This window comes from Rhincodon typus, chromosome 3 (assembly GCF_021869965.1).
Source record: "Rhincodon typus isolate 14 chromosome 3, sRhiTyp1.1, whole genome shotgun sequence".
Taxonomy (NCBI): domain Eukaryota; kingdom Metazoa; phylum Chordata; class Chondrichthyes; order Orectolobiformes; family Rhincodontidae; genus Rhincodon; species Rhincodon typus.
Window position 1 is genome coordinate 120,782,255 of NC_063334.1, and position 18,832 is coordinate 120,801,086.

At 39.6% G+C, this 18,832-nt stretch overlaps 1 protein-coding gene across 1 annotated transcript in view; it reads left to right on the forward strand.

The window, feature by feature from the left end:
* htt (huntingtin) overlaps positions 1-17,937 on the forward strand; it is a gene marked incomplete at its 5' end in the record, with an annotated part of 85,294 nt that extends 67,357 nt beyond the window's left edge. Inside the window, 11 exons of the mRNA XM_048594096.1 lie at positions 837-1,024; positions 2,761-2,887; positions 3,505-3,608; positions 4,104-4,258; positions 5,683-5,822; positions 6,426-6,508; positions 9,650-9,780; positions 14,018-14,147; positions 15,330-15,485; positions 16,555-16,745; positions 17,790-17,937. Coding sequence (XP_048450053.1) covers positions 837-1,024; positions 2,761-2,887; positions 3,505-3,608; positions 4,104-4,258; positions 5,683-5,822; positions 6,426-6,508; positions 9,650-9,780; positions 14,018-14,147; positions 15,330-15,485; positions 16,555-16,745; positions 17,790-17,928 — 1,544 coding nt within the window. The remainder of the gene's footprint in view (positions 1-836; positions 1,025-2,760; positions 2,888-3,504; positions 3,609-4,103; positions 4,259-5,682; positions 5,823-6,425; positions 6,509-9,649; positions 9,781-14,017; positions 14,148-15,329; positions 15,486-16,554; positions 16,746-17,789) is intronic.
* Between the last annotated feature and the right edge of the window lie 895 nt (positions 17,938-18,832).

The window sequence follows — 18,832 nt, forward strand, 5'->3', positions numbered from 1 at the left end:
ATGTTGTCATTATTGTCATGTAGAAAGTAAAGCAAGCAGTTTTCTTGTAGTAAGCTCCTTCAAACAGCAATGAAGTGATTTATTCTCATGATATTGTTTGAGTGACAGTGTTAGCCAGTACACTTTTGCTGCTCAAATTATGGAATGAGAGCTACCACATCCATCTGAACAGGTAAAGAAAATCTTGCTTTAAAATCTCATCCAAGAGGTGACATTTCTGGTGTTGACGTAAGGCTGAGGGATTGCTACAATATATCATAGTTATTTTACTTAACCAGTTTGGACATGTTATGGTATATTTCTGAGTTAAGTAGGACTTGAACCTGGAGGCAAGGACACTACCAATGTGTCACAAGATCCTCTGCACGAAGAAGTGTTGGTGCAATGTGATTAAGTTAAGGAGCAAAGTTTTTGAACCCATTCACCTCTAAGAAACCAGTTGACTCCTGATTGAAGTGGCAGCATTCTTTCAGTGGACAAATTACTTTAAAATTGATGCTTTGGGACAAAGACAAAATACAAATTTTTCAGATTTGGGTAAAGACGATATATTTTTTCACAAGAAAGTGACCAAACTCTCTTTTAAAGCTCTCAGTGCAATAGCCTACACACAAGTCCAAATGAAGGTGTTTGTTGCACAGTAACCAATTTACATCATTTTGAGATGTCGCGGAGAAGTCTTAAGCTGGTAAACGTGAAAGTCTATCTCTCTTCTAGTTGGCATTTTCAGTTGTTTTTCCTTCTTACTTGGCTGTACCGCTTAGACTATAGTATTTTGTTTTACAGTTATCATTAAGGTGGTGCTGTTTTACCCCTTTAGTTTCCTTCTATTTTAGGATCCAAGTGCATTACGAAGGCCTGTAATGTGATGACTGAAATGGTGGAGTGTCTCCAGACAGTACTGTCCTCTGGGCATGCCAGCAACACACGAATCCCAGCATTCCTGAACCCAACTCTTAGGAATATTGGTATTAGCTTAGCCAGACTGCCTCTGGTTAACAGCTACACCCGTACCCCTCCATTGGTGAGTGAGTGACTTTGTGTTTGCTCTTGAAGCTTTCATCTGAAGCAGTCTGACGTTTTAGTAGAAAATTGTTGAAATATTACTGATGAGCTTGACAATGAGATTGCTTCCATGTTCTGGATTTCCAGAACATGTGACACAGCCTCAAGTTAAGGGCATAATCATTTAGGCCTGAGGTGAGGTGAAAGTTGTGAATTTTTGAAACTCTCTATCTAGGGATGCCACTTTATTGAATATATTCAAGGTTGAGATGAACTGGTGTTTGAGATCTCGGGGAGTCAGTGTATTGGGGAGCAGATGAGAACTGATGGCAGACAATAAGCCATGAGCTCATTAAATGGTAGAGCAGAGTTGAGGGACTGTCTGATCTACTGCCCCCTCCTGTTTTTTATGTTCTGTGTTCATAAAATAATTTGCAAACTAACAGTGCATCATGTAGGAAATTGTATAATCTGCCCCACATGGGCATATTATTCTGACACCAGGCTACTGGGCTATGTTTTCTTAGTGGTGGAAAAGGAATTAAGCTAACTGTTGGGAATCTGAAATTAAATCAGAAGGTTGTTGAAGTGGACATCAACCATTCACATCTGAAAAGAAAGTTGAGTTGACAAATGTGGAATTTTCAGAATGTGCTGTATGAGGGATAATGTGATTGGAGCATTAATTCAACTTATGTAATTTCTGTTAGTATTTACCATTTCCGTACTTCTTAAGTTCAGCAAATACATGAAATTCAGTCATTGGTTTAATTAGTTTCTCAACTTAAATTTTCTCATGTCTCGTGATACAATCCTGTGGAAAACCTCTCTAATTCTATGTATAGACCAGTGTGTTTTCTGGTCAGTTTAACCTTAAACCAAGTAAAACATCCTAATTAGTTTTCTTCACTCTGTCCTCATTCCTCTTCAATTCCTTACCTTCATCGACATTTCGAGTCTAATCATGAATGTTAACTTTGTTTCTTCGACCACTAACCTTTGGAATTGCATTCTATATTCGCACTACTCTCTGTCAAGAACTTCCCCCCGCACTCTGTTATAATGCATTATGTGGTCTCTGGAATTGCAACCTCAGGAGCCCCAGTTTAAAAATCAAGGCCTTCCATTTGAGACTGAAGTGAGGATTTTTTCCCCCTCTGGTTGCAAGTCCAGCTTGCATCACTTAACATATCTTTTTCTTTATTTTAAATACTGCTATAAATTGGACTCCTAAGCTGCATCATTCTAACAGGAAAAGACCTAATTTTTCAAGCCTTGCTTGATTTTTGTGTTTCCTCATTCTTGAGACTCATTACCCTAATCTTGCCTCACTCGGTCTATAGTTCCTTCTAAAGCCTTCAGACCTGATGCTATCTGATTACCCCTCCTTGTATATCTTGCTTTCTCTCTTTCAATTTTGGTGTTCTGCACTATGGCCTTTTCTTTTAAATCTGGTCTCTTCTCCTTAATTTTCATTTCATTAAGAAATGGCGCTTGCCAAATTGTTCAGTTATATCAAGTTTCTTATTCTGCCTCAGTTTAAACATTCATGGCTGCTGGGTAATGTAACAAGTAACAAAAGTGATGTACTAATGACTTGTGAAACTGTCAAGAACATTGTTTCCTACATGTTAGGCTTTGGGACATTGCAAATCTTGACTTGGATTAAGCAGATAAAATAAGAACCTGCATGTCACAGACTTCATTAAATGTGAAATGCTCCCTTGTCATTAACTCTGCATTGAATTTACTCAGGTGTGGAAGTTGGGATGGTCACCACAAACTGGGGGTGAATTTGGTACAACTCTTCCTGAAATTCCAGTTGAGTTTCTACAGGAAAAAGAAATCTTCAAAGAGTTCATCTATAGGATAAACGTTCTTGGTAGGTGGCAAAAATTTCAGTGAAAATGCACACCTTGCTGTGGATATTGCTGACTGTCATTTATAGTGAGAGATGATAATAGTAAAACATAAGATGCAGCAGGGTCTTTACAGTGACAATGTTGAGGGGATTTTTTTTCCTGTGGGGGGAGTCTAAAACAAGGGTCCACTGTTTCAAAATCAGAGCATCACATTTAATACTGAGAAGAAAAGATGTTTTTTCTCTTATGATTGTGTAAATCTGTGGAATTCTACTTCCCAGAAAGAGTGGAGGTTTTGAGTAGCAGAGGTAGAGTTACAGCTCTTTGATTGATAAGGGAGTTTAGGATTAAGGGGTCCAGACTGAAAACTAGTTAATGCCACAGTCACATCAGCCATGATCTTCTCAAATGCTGGAGCAGGCTTGATGGCCCAGTGCCCTACTCCTAATTCTTCTGTTCCTGTTCTCGCAGAAGTTGATTAGAAGTAGCTTTCATAATGCAGCATTATTCTGTGGTTTTTGTTGTGTTCTTGGACTCTATTGGCCAAGCTCCAAACTTTGGAAGAATTCGTTGAGTTATAACATAGACTGCGTTGAAATGAAATCAGAAATAGTATGTACAATTCCTTCCATTTCAGGGTGGACAAGCCGCACTCAGTTTGAGGAAACCTGGGCAACCCTTCTTGGTGTTCTTGTGACTCAACCACTAGCGATGGACCAGGAGGAGGAAGTTCCACAAGAGGTACAACCAGATGGCTGTGATGATTAGAGACATATTCTAACTGAGCTGTTGAAGATGATGGAAGGAGTTGTTAGGTTGATGGAGCGAAAGCATTTCCTCTGAAAGAGGCCAATATTTAGATATTCTAGTTAGACCATCTAAGATTGATATCAGGAAATGCCCCTTCACACAATGTATAATGGAATTCTAAAAGTCTTTACCCAAGAAGCTGTTGAGGATTTAGGGGGAACAATTGAAAAATTCAAAATTGAGATTGTAACATTTTTATAGGCTATAGGGATTAAGGCTTACAAAGCTAAGGTGGGTCAATGGAACTATGATACAATCACTCATGATCCAATTGATGAACTAGACTTGTGGGACTGAACAGACTTCTGTTCCTGTGCTTTGCGCACCTGATATTTTTGCTTTTTTGCTCATTTTCATAATTTGGATGCATGCTTTTGCTATTATGTCTCCATTGTTGTAACAGCACCCTCTTGATATTTTTACTAGGAGGACACAGAGAGGACCCAGATTAATATTCTTGCAGTGCAAGCAATAACGTCCTTGGTGCTAAGTGCTATGTCAATTCCAGTGGCAGGTAATCCAGCCACCAGCTGTCTCGAACATCAGCCTCGTAATAAAGCTCTGAAGGCTCTGGATACAAGGTCAGTTGTATTGAGTCATATATTATAGAAACAGACCCTTTGGTCCAATTTGTCCACACTGACCAGACATCCCAATCTGACCTAGTCCCAATTGCCAGCATTTGGCGCATATTCTTCTGAACTCTTCCTGTTCATGTACCCTTCCAAATGTTGTAAATGTACCCCCCACCACCATTTCCTCTGGCAGCTCATTCCATACATGTACCACTCTCTGTATGAAAAAGTTACCCCTCGGGTCCCTTTTAAAAATTTTCCCCTTTCACCTTAAACCTATGACCTCTAGCTATGGACTCCCCCATCTTAGGAAAAAGACCTTGACTATTCACCCTATTCCCATGCCCTTCGTGACCTTATAAACCTCAAAAAGGTCACCCGACAGTCTCTGATGTTCCAGGGAAGAAAGTCCCAACCTATCCTTGTAAATCTTTTCAGCATCCTCTCAAGTTTAACAACATCCTTCCTACAGACAGGTGACCAGAATTAGAACATAGAACAGTACAGCACAGTACAGGCCCTTCGGCCTACCATGTTGTGCTGACCTATTATCTAACTAAGATCGAACTACCTTGCATACCCTACATTATACTATCATCTGTGTGCCTCTCCAAGAGTCGCTTAAAAGTCTCTAATGTATCTGACTCCACTACCACTGCTGGCAGCTCATTCCACGCTCTCACCACTGTGTAAAAATTGTACTCAGTATTTCAAAATTGGCCTCATCAATGTCCTGTACAGCCGCAACATGACGTCCCAACTCCTATGCTCGGTGTTCAGACCAATAAAGGCAAGTGTGCCAGACACCTTCGCCACCCTGTCTACCTGTGATTCCATCTCAAGGAACTTTGCACCTGCATGCATGGTCCCTTTACTTGGGAACACTCCCCAGGGCCCTACGATTAACTGTGTAAGTCCTGCCCTGGTTTGCCTTACCAAAATGCAATATCTTTATCTAAATTGAACTCCATCTGTCAATTCTTGGTCTTAAAGGTCCCGTTGTACTCTGAGATAATCTGTGAGATAGAAAGTTGCGAACTTACTAACCATACTTCCAATATTCACATCCAAATCATTTATATGATTGACAAAAAGCAGTGGACCTAAAACTGATCTTGTGGCACACCATTGGTATAGATAAATCTTGTGTATATCCAACTACAAAACAAAATTGACCTGCTATTTTTTATTTTTGTAAGAATGTCTGTCTTAGCAACAACTTGCATTTATACAGTGCCTTTAACAGAGCAGAACTTTCCAAGGTGCTTCGCAGGATCATTATCAAGCACACATAGCAAGCTCATAAATTGAATAAAAAAGCTTATGGTTTTAAAGAGAGCACACTTTCTCCTTGCCTGAAGTTTTGAACTTTGATGGAATTTCAGACATAATACTTGTCAGGCCTGACATTTTGGCAATTCTGTTCACAGGTTCGGGAGAAAATTGAGTGTCATTCGAGGAATAGTGGAGAAGGAAATCCAAGCAATGGTATCAAAAAGGGACAACATAGCAACACACTACCCTTATCAAGCGTGGGATCCTGTTCCATCTCTCTCCCATTCAACATCTGGTATTTATGCTCAATATTCAACCCGCTAGTTAGTCAATATTCATGTGCTGAACGTCTGTTGAATTTCATAACTTGTCTCTGGTAGTTTTGGATCTGGAATAGTGCGTCAGCCATTGTTATGTTGAATGGCAGAGCAGCCACGATAGGCTGAATAGATCTACTACTTCCTATGTTTTAAGAATTCCTTATGTGATGTTTTTGTTCAGAATGTTGAGAGGATGTAGGCTGTTAGAGGGATTGGTGGGGGGAGTGGGGCATGGGAAAGAATCCTCCACAGTGTGTATGTTGTGTGTAGTGGGTCAAGAACACGCAATTAAACTCTGCTTTCGTGTGTGGAGAGAGTTGCAAGTGAGAGACCCTGAGGGAGATCCACAGCTGGATTATATTTTCGAGCGAAGTTCTAGTAAACATTGCTGTGTGAATCTCTGCAACGATGCACATTTTGCAATCTTTTCCAGCTTTGTAAAGTAAATAAAGACTGCTAAACATGATCAAACTCTGCTTAATTCTTCAATGATAATTAATTGCAGCAATACATTATTTATTGAATCTGTTTTTAACCAACTTACTGTGGTTTTTTTTTTCCAACTATATTCAATCCAGGTGTCCTGATAAGCCATGAAAAGCTTTTACTGCAGATAAACATGGAACGGGAAATGGGGAACATGGATTATAAACTGGGGCAGGTATAGTGAAAGTGCATTTGATGTTCAGTGTCTACAGGTTATTTTGCACTGTAGAATTTCACAGCTGAGCACTACTCCATTCCTGCTCTCTGATCTGTATATGTGCGTTTTCACAAATAACAGGAAGGAGGTTTTGTACAAGTGTTATGTCCCAGCTGACGTTATCATTGGACAAGTCAGATCCCAAATAGAAACCTGGCTTGACAGATCATATTTTGTTCAGTTTTATTTTTAACAAAGTGGTGTTTCACTGAAAAACAAGCATGTAGTGCTATAATAATAAAACAGAAGTTTATTAACAAAGGAAGTGAAGAAAAATATAGAATAAACCAAGCTATCTACTTATAATACAAATTCAAAGATTTTTAAACACCCAGTAAAACTTTAATCCTATTAATCCCAAACAGTGCTTTACAAATTGATAGAAAAACAATAGTTTTTATATATTACTCAAAACACACCCCGGTACAGTGCCAAAACACCACTCATGCGTTACTTGCACCAGGGCCCCTTTATCCAACATCTTGATAGATTTAAATCACTTGTGACTTCAAATTTTAGACTGGAACTGCAGAGAATGTCATAGGAAATAGGATCAAGAGTAGGCTATTAGGCTCCTTGAGCCTGCTCCACCATTCAGTAGGATCATTGCTGATCCAAAGTTCCTCATGTCCACTTTCGCCTTTTTGCCATAACCATTGATTCCCCACTGATCAAGAATGGCAGATCAATTATGCCTTAAACATGCAAAAGGACTTTGTCTTCACAGCTGCTTGTAGCAAGGAGGTCCAAAGATTCTCAACCCTATGAGAAGAAATTCCTTCTCATTTCAGCCTTAAATTGTTGCCCCTAAATTCTGAGACTGTACCCTCTGGTCTTAGACTCTTCCATGAGGGGAAGCGTCCTCTCAGCGTTAACCTTGTGAAGTCCCTTAAGAATCCAGTATGTTAGTATATATTACAGTGGTTCGAGTCCCAGCCTGTTTGACTTTTGCTGATGAGACAGTCCCTCGTAACAAAGATCATCCCAGTGAACCTTCTCTGAACTGCCTCCAATGAAATGCCTTTCCTTAAATAAGAGGACCTAAATTACTTACAGTACTCCACATATGGTCTCACCAGCAACTTGTACAGTTGCAGTAAAACTTTCCTACTGTTATACTCCAACCCCTTTGAAATAAGAGACAACATTCCATTAGCCTTCCTGATTACCTGCTGCACCTGTGTGGTAGCTCTCCCTGGTTCATGCACAAGTCCCCCCAAGTCCCTTTGTGTTGTAGCTTTCTACAGGTTCTCTCCATTTTAAATAATATTTTGTTCATTTGGTCTGTATTCCAAAATGAATAACTTTACTTTCTTTCCCCCCATTATACTCCATTTGCCAACATTTTATCTATTTACTTAACCTGTCGATATATCTGTAAACTGTATTCTCCTCACCACTTCCTTTTCTACCTTTTTTTAAGTTCTTCTAGGAACTATGCATCTGTACTTAGCTTTAAGTAACCTCTTCAGGGTACTATCCCAACATTTCTGGGGCTAGCACTAACTCTCACTTTAAGATGACCTAGTTCACTTTTGTTCCTTCTCTTCTCAGGGGCACTGGTCTATTCAGCCATCCTATTCTATAGACTTCCCAGGACTGCCCAAATTCAAAGTAAAGCTTTTTTTCTAAATTTTTTTTTCCTTCGGTTTACAAAAAGCAAGTTCCAGAAATCTCTACAAATGTTGAGGTCCTGTTATTTACCTTGCCGGGTCACAAGCTAACCTAAGAGAAACAAAAAAAGTATATATTAGTCATGCACAAAAATCCATTCGTTCTAAAGCCAGGCTTCAAAGTGTTTTATAAAAAATCGTCATGGTTACATAGAGTTAATGATTAACTTCAGACCCACAAAAGTCACAGGTTTCGAACTCAAGAGCCAAAACTCAAACTTGCAATAAATGACATTAAATATCTCGGATGTCCTCGTTTTTCAAGGACCGCAACTTCCACACCCCTGCCCCCCCCCCCCCTCAGTGGCCGAGAACGCCTTCGACCGTGTCTCCTGCATTTCCCGCAACTCATCCCTCACACCCCTCCCCGCAATAACAACCAAAACAGAATCCCCCTCGTCCTCACGTACCACCCCACCTAACCTCATCCTGCCCCCTTCACCTGTCCGTCCTCCCTGGACTGACCTATCTCCTCCCTACCTCCCCACCTATACTCACCTTTACTGGCTCTATCCCCACCTCTTTGACCTGTCTGTCTCCTCTCCACCTATCTTCTCCTCTATCCATCTTCTATCCGCCTCCCCCTCTCTCCCTATTTATTTCAGAACCCCCTTCCCCTCCCCCATTTCTGGAGAAGGGTCTAGGCCCGAAACGTCAGCCTTCCTGCTCCTCTGATGCTGCTTGGCCTGCTGTGTTCATCCAGCTCCACACCTTGTTATCTTAAATATGTATAAATTTCTTTGTTTGCACAAAACAAGCGCATCAGTTTGAAGTAGCAGTAAGTCATTTGGCCCCTTGAGCTTGCTCGACTACTCAGTAAGATCACGGTAGTTATGATTATGGCTTCAATTCCATTTACCCAACTACCCACAGTAACATTCACCTCCCTTTATTAGTCAAGGATCTAGCTATCTTCACCTTAAAAACATTCCGTTATTCCCATCTCCACCATTCTCTGGGGAGGAGAGTTCAGCAGGCTTGAGGCTCCTTTAAGATTGCCACGGAGTTTGCTATAAAGTGATGCAGCAACTTTGAAATTTCCTTTGTGTCAACATTTGCCGTTGCAGCAACTGTGATCACCCCATTTACTGAGATATGAGAATCAAATGTCTGACCTCTTAATGCTGTTAACCACTGACTTAGAGTCTTACAACACGGAAACAGACCCTTTGGTCCAACTAGTCCACGCCAAACATTTGTAAGGGATTGCATCTCCACTGTAATGTCCTTCATGACTCAGTAACCTTTTGACACTGGTGGCTTAGGCTTACAGATGTGGAATGGGGTGGTTGGAGGGTTGCTGCTTCGCAATAAAGTTTTTGAGTTCAAAAATCAGGAATAATTGAGGGGAACCTACTAATGTTTGGTAAATTATGTTCTTTACACTTGACATTGAACTCATGAGGTGTTTGTCCACTTTGTGCAGGTCTCCATTCATTCCGTTTGGTTAGGTAACAACATAACCCCTTTGAGAGAAGAGGAGTGGGATGAAGACGAGGAAGATGAAAGTGATGTGCCTGCTCCATCTTCACCTCCAACCTCTCCAATTAACTCCAGGTCAGCCTAGAATTGTCACCCACAAGCAATCTATTAATTCTTATCATCATCTTGCTGAATGCACTAGGTCAGACAGTCCATCTCACTGACCTACCTTTCTACGCATTTAAGAAAAGGTTAGGACCCTATGCTGTGAGCCAAGTGTGCACATAGAACATAGGCACAGTCTATAGAGTAAAATAGAGAAAGGATACGTATCTTTGACAGTAGCAGAACAAGTTAAAAAGGCAATTACAGAAAATATCTTGTGAATATTCATAGAAGACTAGAAGACAAAAGCAGGAAATTATGATCAACCTTTTATAAAGTACAGGTTAATGCTATGTGGAATGTTTCATGCAGTTATGTCCACCACATCTTAGGAATGATGTCCAGAATTTGGGAAGGGCGCAGATGCAATTTACTGGAAAGTTGATTTTAGATGTTGGGAGAAGGTTGATTATTGGCTAAGAGAGAAATTTGATAGAGGTGTTCAAAATAATCAGCTAAAATTGCTAACATAGAGCACCTTCTGTTCTAAGAATACCTGAGCAGGAGTATGCCATTCAGTTTCTTGAGCCACCTCCTCTATTCAATAAGATCATGGCTGACCTGATTGTAAACTCAATTCACATTTCCACCTGACACAGAAAACAAGATATCTACCTCTGCCCTAAAAAAAAAAAATAATTAAGGGCTGTGCTTCCATCATGTTTTCAGGAAGCAAATTCCATAGATCCATGACTCTTGAGAGTGAATATTTCATCTCATCTCTGTTTTAAAGGGTCAACCCCTGATTTTAAACACTGCCCATAAGAGGAATCATCCTCTCCACATGTACTTATCAAGACCTCTCAGGATTTCTTCTATTTCAATCAAGTCATCTCTTGCTCTTCTAAACTCCAGATACATGCCTAGTTGGCCCAACCTTTCTTTTTGAGATATCTTGTTCGTTCCAGTAAACATTCTTTGAGCTGCCTTCTTTACATTCTTCCTTTAAATAAGGAGATCAGGACTGTGTACAGTACGTCACATAGAGTTTCACCACTGGCCTGTATAATGAAATGCATGTTGTGATCCAGCTAATGTTTCCACTGGAAGTGGAGTTCGAGAATTAGGTCTGGTTTAATAGATTATATTTTGCTTTTTTTGTTTAATATGGCAGTCTTTATTTCCTTGCATAATAAACTTCTAACTATAATGCAATTGCTCAATTACAATTAATCACAATTACAGTTGCAGATAAACAAAACTGAGACATTTTTCTCCCCTGTGCAATCTATTCATTTGACAAATACTTTTTTTAAACTCAGTTTTTAAACTGTTAAGTATTTTCTATGAATCATTATACCGCTGAGATCTTAGACTTTCCTGCTTTGAATAACCAATGCAGATTTCTAACCAAACATTCCTGGTCTGGAAATTTTCGTGAACTGAAATCCTTACTCTGAGATAACGTATTCACTTAACCTCTCTGAGCAAACACCTTTATCTAGGAGAAATATTCTTGTATCTGACTTCAGTCATGTCTTATTCAAAGTCAATTCAAAAGTCCATTTGCGTTTGCCAACACCTGCTGAACTTGTATGCTAGTTTCTTTTTTGTGTATGAGGCGTTCCAAATTCTTTGTACTGTGACTTCCTGCAGTTTTTCTCAATTTGGATAATACTCAGTTCCTCTAGTCTTCCTGTCAAAATGCAGCCTCTCAATTTCTCACATTATAATTCATATTCCAAGTTTTTGCCCACCTGTCTGTAGTGCTCTGCAGACTCTTTGATTGAAATAAATCTGTCAGGCATGATTTTCTCATCATGAAGCCATGCTGATTCTGCTTCGTTATGTATTTCTAAATGTTCTACTATTACATCCTTTATAATGGGCTCTAACATTTCTCAATAGCAAATGTTAAGCTCGAATAAGGGTGTTACTTTAGCAGTTTTCTAATCCTCTCGGACTTTTCCAGAATCAAATTATTATTGGAAGACCACTGCAAGTGTATTATCTCTGTAGCTACTTCCTTAAAAATCCTCAATGCAATCCATCTGATCCAGGGGCTTAATTTTAGCCTCCTTAGTTTCCCAAGTACATTTTCTCTAATGATTTGTGTTTATTTCCTCCCTTTCTTTAAGCTCTTGATTCAATTGATATTTTTGGAATGCTATAAGTTTCCTCTTGTGAAAACAGATGCATAGCATTTATTCAACTTGTCTGGCATTTCTAAGCTTTTACCCAATTTATTTTCATTGACTGGTTTAATATTTTTTCTGTTCTTTTGCCATAAAATCCCATAAATATAAACAAACTTTCATTAATCCTCCAGAGGGCCTTCAGCTTTTCCCTCCCTGACAGATGCTTTTTATTAAAATCCTAGTTCTGGAAAGAAGTAACCTAGTTAATTATTAAACCCCTTCACAAAAATGGACCAAAACCCATCTGCCACTGGTTTGAAATCCAAACTCCCTTAAACTATGTATATATATTTTCAATATATCTGTCTGTCTCAAATTTTATCACAAACAATCTCTCTACATTTGCATTCAGTTTTCCTTGTGTTAAATGATAACATTCTATTAACTTTCCTGATTACTGGTTGTACCTGCATACTAACCTTTTGCCATTCATGGATGAAGGCACCCAAATTACTTTGCATCTCAATGTTCTGCAGTCTCTCACTGTTTAAGAAATGGGCTTTTTTTTTCACTCTTTCTACCAAAATGGATAATTGTATACTTTGCCATGTCATACTCCATTTACCTCAACTTTTCCGACTCACCGGAACAATCTATAGCCTCTTCTTCATAATATGTCCTCTTCACGGCTTGCTTTCCTACCTATTTTTCTGTTGTCACCAAATTTCCCATCATACTTCTATCCCTTCATCTGTGATTTATATGAAAATGTATACAGTTAAGGTCTGAGCACCAATCCCTATGGCATACCACTTTTTACATCTTGCCAATCTGAAACAGACCCATTTACACCTACTCTCTGCTTCTGTTGGCCAGCCAATCATCTTTCCGTGCCAATAGCTGCTCCTTGCATCAGAAACTTTCATTTTCCGCAATCACCTTTGATGTCGTACCTAATCAAATGGTTTTCCAGATGATCTGGAGATAACATTGGAAGAATCCATCCCTTCCCAAGTATCAACAAGCCAAGCTAGCTGTTCAGTTGACCGTGTCCTTGTGGACTGTGGACTGTGGACCCATTAGTTATTGGATTACCAATTCACATCTGCTTCAGTCTCCTATTGTGCAATAAATGTGGCCAAATTCTGATCAATGACTCATGATTCTTTTCCACAGGCTTGATAAGTCCAGAGGAAATGAAGGCCAGATACAGCGTACCCTACTGCTGTTAAGAATAGCTGATTCAGCAGTAACTTAATATCTTTTGGTTTGAATGGTTCAGGGCCAGACCACATGCTTATGTATACCATATGCTATGTACACAAAATGTTATGCAGTGAGAATTTGATAGTTCCTAGTATGTGAATGAAAAAAAGTACTCTGGACAGGTGGTCACAGGATTGGTCAGATAAAGAAAGTCCTTCAACTGATTTGCTTTTTCTCTGTGGTGAAATCTATCACAAATCTTGCATTTGTATAGCGCATTACTACAATAAAAATGCCCCATGGTGCTTCAGCTTGGTGTAATCAGCCAAAATTTGACAAAGTCACGTCATGGCAAATAATGTGGTTAAAGCATGCAGGTTTAATGAGCACAATAAAGGTTTTAAAGGAATTTAAGAAGGCCTTTCCAGAGCTTAGAGGTAGACATTTGAAGGTATAGCTGCCAAAGGTGGGCAAGATGCTGCTAAGTGGTGGACTTGAGATACCCAGCAGGATTGTAGTTCTGGAGAATATACAACATAGGAAAAGTTGGAACCATGGAGGGATTTGAAAAGGAAGATGAGAAGTTTAAAACTGTGGATTTGGTGGTCTGGAAGCCATTGCAAGTCATTGGAGAAGGAAACCTTATGTGATGTAGGATATCGGTAGCAGAGATTTGGTTGAGCTAAACTATCTTCCTCATTCAGACTTGGGCATTCTCCTGATCAGTCAGGCTTTCACATGTTTACTGCAAAGCACCATTTTCCCAGTACTGCAATGTCACCATGTGTCCGAGAGTGCTGTCTACTGGCCTGTAAAGTTAACACTGATGTGTTCACAGGTTATTGTTCATCTTTGTTCTGCAGAAAGTGCTTTTATAGCATCATTTAGAATTCCCTTTAATACTTAACATATTTTATTTCCAGGAAGCATCGAGCTGGAGTAGACATTCATTCATGCTCTCAATTCTTGTTGGAACTGTACAGTCAGTGGGTCCTTCCCACAAACACTGGCAAGAAAACCCCCGTTGTCCTGGTCAGTGAAGTAGTGAGATCGGTAAGTGTTAGATCTGATTGTGAAACAGAAATCTTTTCCAGCATGCTGGAATTCTGTCTCTCTTGACCATCTGCTCACATTTCACAGCACTGCTGAGGTCTGTGTTGCTACTTTGAAAAAGCCAACTTGGTCCCAGTTTGGTGCCTTTCTGATCACATGAGTCAGTGCCAGACTGTGCTGAGAAAGAAAGAACTTGATTAATAGAGTAACTTCCATTATCTTGAACTTGCAGCAAAGTAGTTCTAAGCTGTCACCACTGTTGTAATGTAGGAAGTGTGGTAGTTCGCACAAGCAGTAACGTCATCAAGTCAGAAAAGCTGCTTTCATTATTATTGTTGGGGGATGACTATGAGTGCTGTCTTGCATCTTCCAAGAGGGCACTTCAGGCCTCAGTTGACCTTCTCATCCGAACATTGACAGCTGTAATCGTATAGTACTGATGGTGAGCAACATGTTATGAGACTGGGGCTTGAATCTATCATCATCTGACTCCATGATGAGTGCTACCTACTGAACCACAGCACTGTAATGCTCTGGGTTTCATCTCCAAGGCAGTCAGGGAACCAAAACTAAACCTTGAACCTTTAACTTTTTCTGTCCTGATGCTGCCTGACCTGCTAAGTATTTTTAGCATCTATTTTAATTATTTTTTATATGAAGATTATAATCAACTACATTAATATCAAAAATGGTTTGGTGTCAAGCTTTCCTTGATAAAGCTTCTGTGAAGTACTTTGGGCTGTTTTATGACATTAAAACTGGTCTGTCAATGTAATTGGTTTTACCTACGTCCTGTGATGCTGTGCAAGCAACTTCTCCAGTGAGCTTCCCATACAACTTGTATCTGTGTGACCCTCCCAGATATTGTATACATGTTGATATTCAATGCGTACTCCATTCTGGTCACTGAATAGACTTTGTCTTCCCTTCCTTGTCCTCCTCTTCCTCCAGTGCCTTTTCCCAGACAACCTTCTCACCTTTCCCTTGCTGTTATCATCCTGTTGTAAGGTTTGCCTGCATATACCTACCATTCAGAGTTAGGCTTTTTTGATGCGCTTCTGCTGTGAGCCTTGGTCTTACCTGTTTGACGTGCTGTAATCTGTACAAATTTAGAATCAACAGAATTAACTCAAATTCATGAGATCTCTTTCACAATTGTTGAAGCCTGTCCTTCCTTTGCAGCTTTTGGCAGTCTCAGATTTGTTTACTGAGAGAACCCAGTTTGAGATGATGTACAACACTCTGACAGAACTTCAAAAAATTCATCCTGCAGAAGATGAGATTCTGAATCAGTATCTGGTTCCTGCTATTTGCAAAGCAGCAGCTGTTCTGGGCATGGTAAGGAGAAATTAAGTGGAAAAAGAAACTTACCTTGTCGGCTGCTTTAGAAAACTGGAACCATATGAAAATCCTGTTGTCTTCCAGTTTGTGCTGAAACATTCCATTCTTTGATAGATACTGTGTCTATTTTATACCTTTACATGCTGTACATCCATCACTGGACAGCCAGGGAAATAACCAAACAATGCACTGCCCTTCAGTCCACCCCAGTCACACCATCCTGAGAATGGCAGCAAAACAGAAGGGAGAAATGCTGGATTAATTTAGGAAATTAATCTGACAACTTCCTCCCTGATGCCAGTTGCTGCCACCTTGAGCCGATAATGACCGCCAACCATTGTCTGCTGTCCAACTGTGCATCGACTGTGATTTAAACGCTGGACTGCAGTGAATTTGTGGTTAATGCTTCATTTGTCTCCACAAAAATAAATATCATTCTCCCAGTAAAGAGCCAGTGCAGGCGTGATGGGCTGAAATGGCCTCCTGTGCTGTATAATTCTGTGATTTGCACTCTGCCCTTTAGCGAAGGAAGTCTGCCACCCTCACCTCACCTGGCCTGGTTTGTGTGTAACTCCAGACCCACAGTAGTGTAGTTGATTCTTAACTACCTTCTGCAATAGCCTAGCTAGCCTCTCTTTTCAAGGGCAATTAGGGGCAACAAATGCTGGTTTTACCAGTGACGCCCACAGTCCATAAAAAGTATGAAGGGGACAGTTATAATGTAGAATATAGGTCATTAATATAAGCTGGTCACTAATGCATCCAAAAGGTAATACAGGTGAATAGTTAAATGGTGAAACATGCCACCACAAGGAATAGTTAAGACAAGTAACAGATGCATTTAAAGTGAAAAATGAACAGAAGACTGCGCAGATTGGATGCGAGTCAGAACAGAAACACCATCAGCTGATTTTTGAATGGCCTGATCTATGATGAATCTACATGATTCTGTTTTCTTTTTAAAAAAAAACAAAAAAAAACTGCATTTAAATGCAAGAACTTTGGAAACAGTAAATGTTTGCTTCATAGTGATTAATTTCTTCTTGCCCATGCTTTTATCTTTTAGGACAAGGCCATAGCAGAACCAATAAGTCGTCTGTTAGAGACCACAATGCGGAGTACCCACATGCCATCTCGAATAGGAGCACTGCATGGAATCCTGTACATTCTGGAGTGTGATCTACTGGATGAGACAGCAAAGCAGCTCATTCCGACCATCAGTGTTTACCTGCTGGCCAACCTGCGTGGCATTGCCCAGTATGGAATTTAATTTCTGGATGGATTGCACATGCCTTGATTTTATGTTTTACAGAGAATTCCTCCTTCATTGGATAGTGAGATTAAGAATGTTACCTACTGTTATGTTGTTAGAAAGGTCTTTGTATTTTAGATGTGAGCAAAACACTGAACTTCATCTTGTCGAGATGAATGTTGGATTATATTCACATACTCGCGCTTCCTTTTTGGAGGAGCTATACTCCCTCAAAATATTTTCAAGTTTGACTACTGCTTTTTTTTTTTTAAGTTTTGGGAAAATGACCTGTAATTGTCCTGAAACATCGTAGATTCCTAACACATGGAAGTATTGACCAAATACAGAAAATCAGTTTCTTATCAATTAGTTTGTACTAACCCAGAAATAAGATGAGGCAGATTCTCACTTGTTGAATCTTAGGATTTAGGAACAGTGCGTGCATGGTAAGCTGTTCTTCCCAAGAATGTTATACTCACCACATGCTTTGTCTCAAGTTAGTCATGCACTGGCATTCTGTTTTGTTTTGTGCTTTTTAATCATGGAAACAGTACCAGTAATGGGCATCTCATCGGACTAATGATTGGGGTTAAAGTTCTAGCACAGCCACTGGGGAGTTTAAGTTCAATTAATTAAGTATATCTGTAATGAAAGGCTGTTATAAAGATGACTGAACATTCAGCATTGTTCTAATAAACCCGTCTAGTTCACAGTCGCTGCATGATGATATTAATTCGCTGTCTCATATTTGTCCACCACTGACCACAAGTTACTGATGATATCTCTAGTGACTGCCAACTAATGCCAGATTTTAGAAATAGAAAATCTATGTCTGCTCTGTACTTGTTGTTTTCCACAACTCAATGCATTTAATATGAGAACTTGAACTGTTTTCTGAGCAATGACAATGCAAGTGTTACAGAGAAGAATGGAATGGCATAATAGGTGTAATGCTTCCTATGTTACATGTAAAACCAACCCCAGTGTTAATACAACTCCTAGCACCTGATTGCATGCAATATAACTGACCAATTATTTTTCCTTGGCAGCTGTGTCAACATTCACAACCAACAACACGTGTTGGTGATGTGTGCAACTGCTTTCTATCTCATCGAAAACTATCCGCTTGATGTGGGCCACGAATTTACTGCAGGCATCATTCAGGTATCATTTACTTCTATCACTTAAAGTAGAGAGAACGGCTTGGTAAGGCCATTAAAGTAATGAGGCCAAACACACAGGAGAGGGAGGGGTTACCATATTGGGTGCTGTGGCCTTTTTTAAAATAATGAGAATGTTAAGATATAATGTAGAAGGTGCCAAAAAAATCAAAAAGCAAAATATCATAGCTGCTGAAAATCTGAAATAAAACTAGAAGATGCTGGGAATGCTCAGGTGGTCAGGCAGCCCTGAGCAGAGTGGAATAGAGTTAACGTTTCAGATTAATGACCTTTCATCAGAAAGATCGTCTGGTGAAATGTCATGACCTAAAACAATAACTCTCTCTCTCTCTACAAATGCTGTCAGGTCTGCTGAGTACTTTCCATATTTTCTGATCTAGTGCAAGAATGAGGTGAGAGCTAAGGTGTTTGAACTATCGGGAAATGACTAACATGCTTGGAGTTCTTCAGTGTTATGACCTTAACTGATGATCCTACTTGACAAGCCTGATATTAGAAACTTTGCTTTTTTAAAATTTATCATGGTGGTCTTTCATTGAAATGTGGGCAGAAGAGACTGCAGATTTTCTTTTGCAATAAAAAAGAACTTTGTTACACTGAAAAGGGAAAAAAAAGTTGTGTAAACATAGAAGTTTGAAATATTTTATAAAACAGGACAAATCGAACTCTCATCTATTTCCCAACTCCATCATGTTGCACCATTGTAAATTCTGAGAAATCCATGCTTTTGTATCTTTAGGTTTGACTTAACTGCTGCGCACCAATTCTGTCCTGTGACCTGTGAAGCCACCTTACGTGAATAGTTTAAAATGGAAGCTGAGACTTTCTCAATCTTTGAATCGTCTGCTGTTTTCTGACTAAACACTCCTTGTCTGGAAGTATCGCAAGCTAAATTTTTATATGAAGTAACT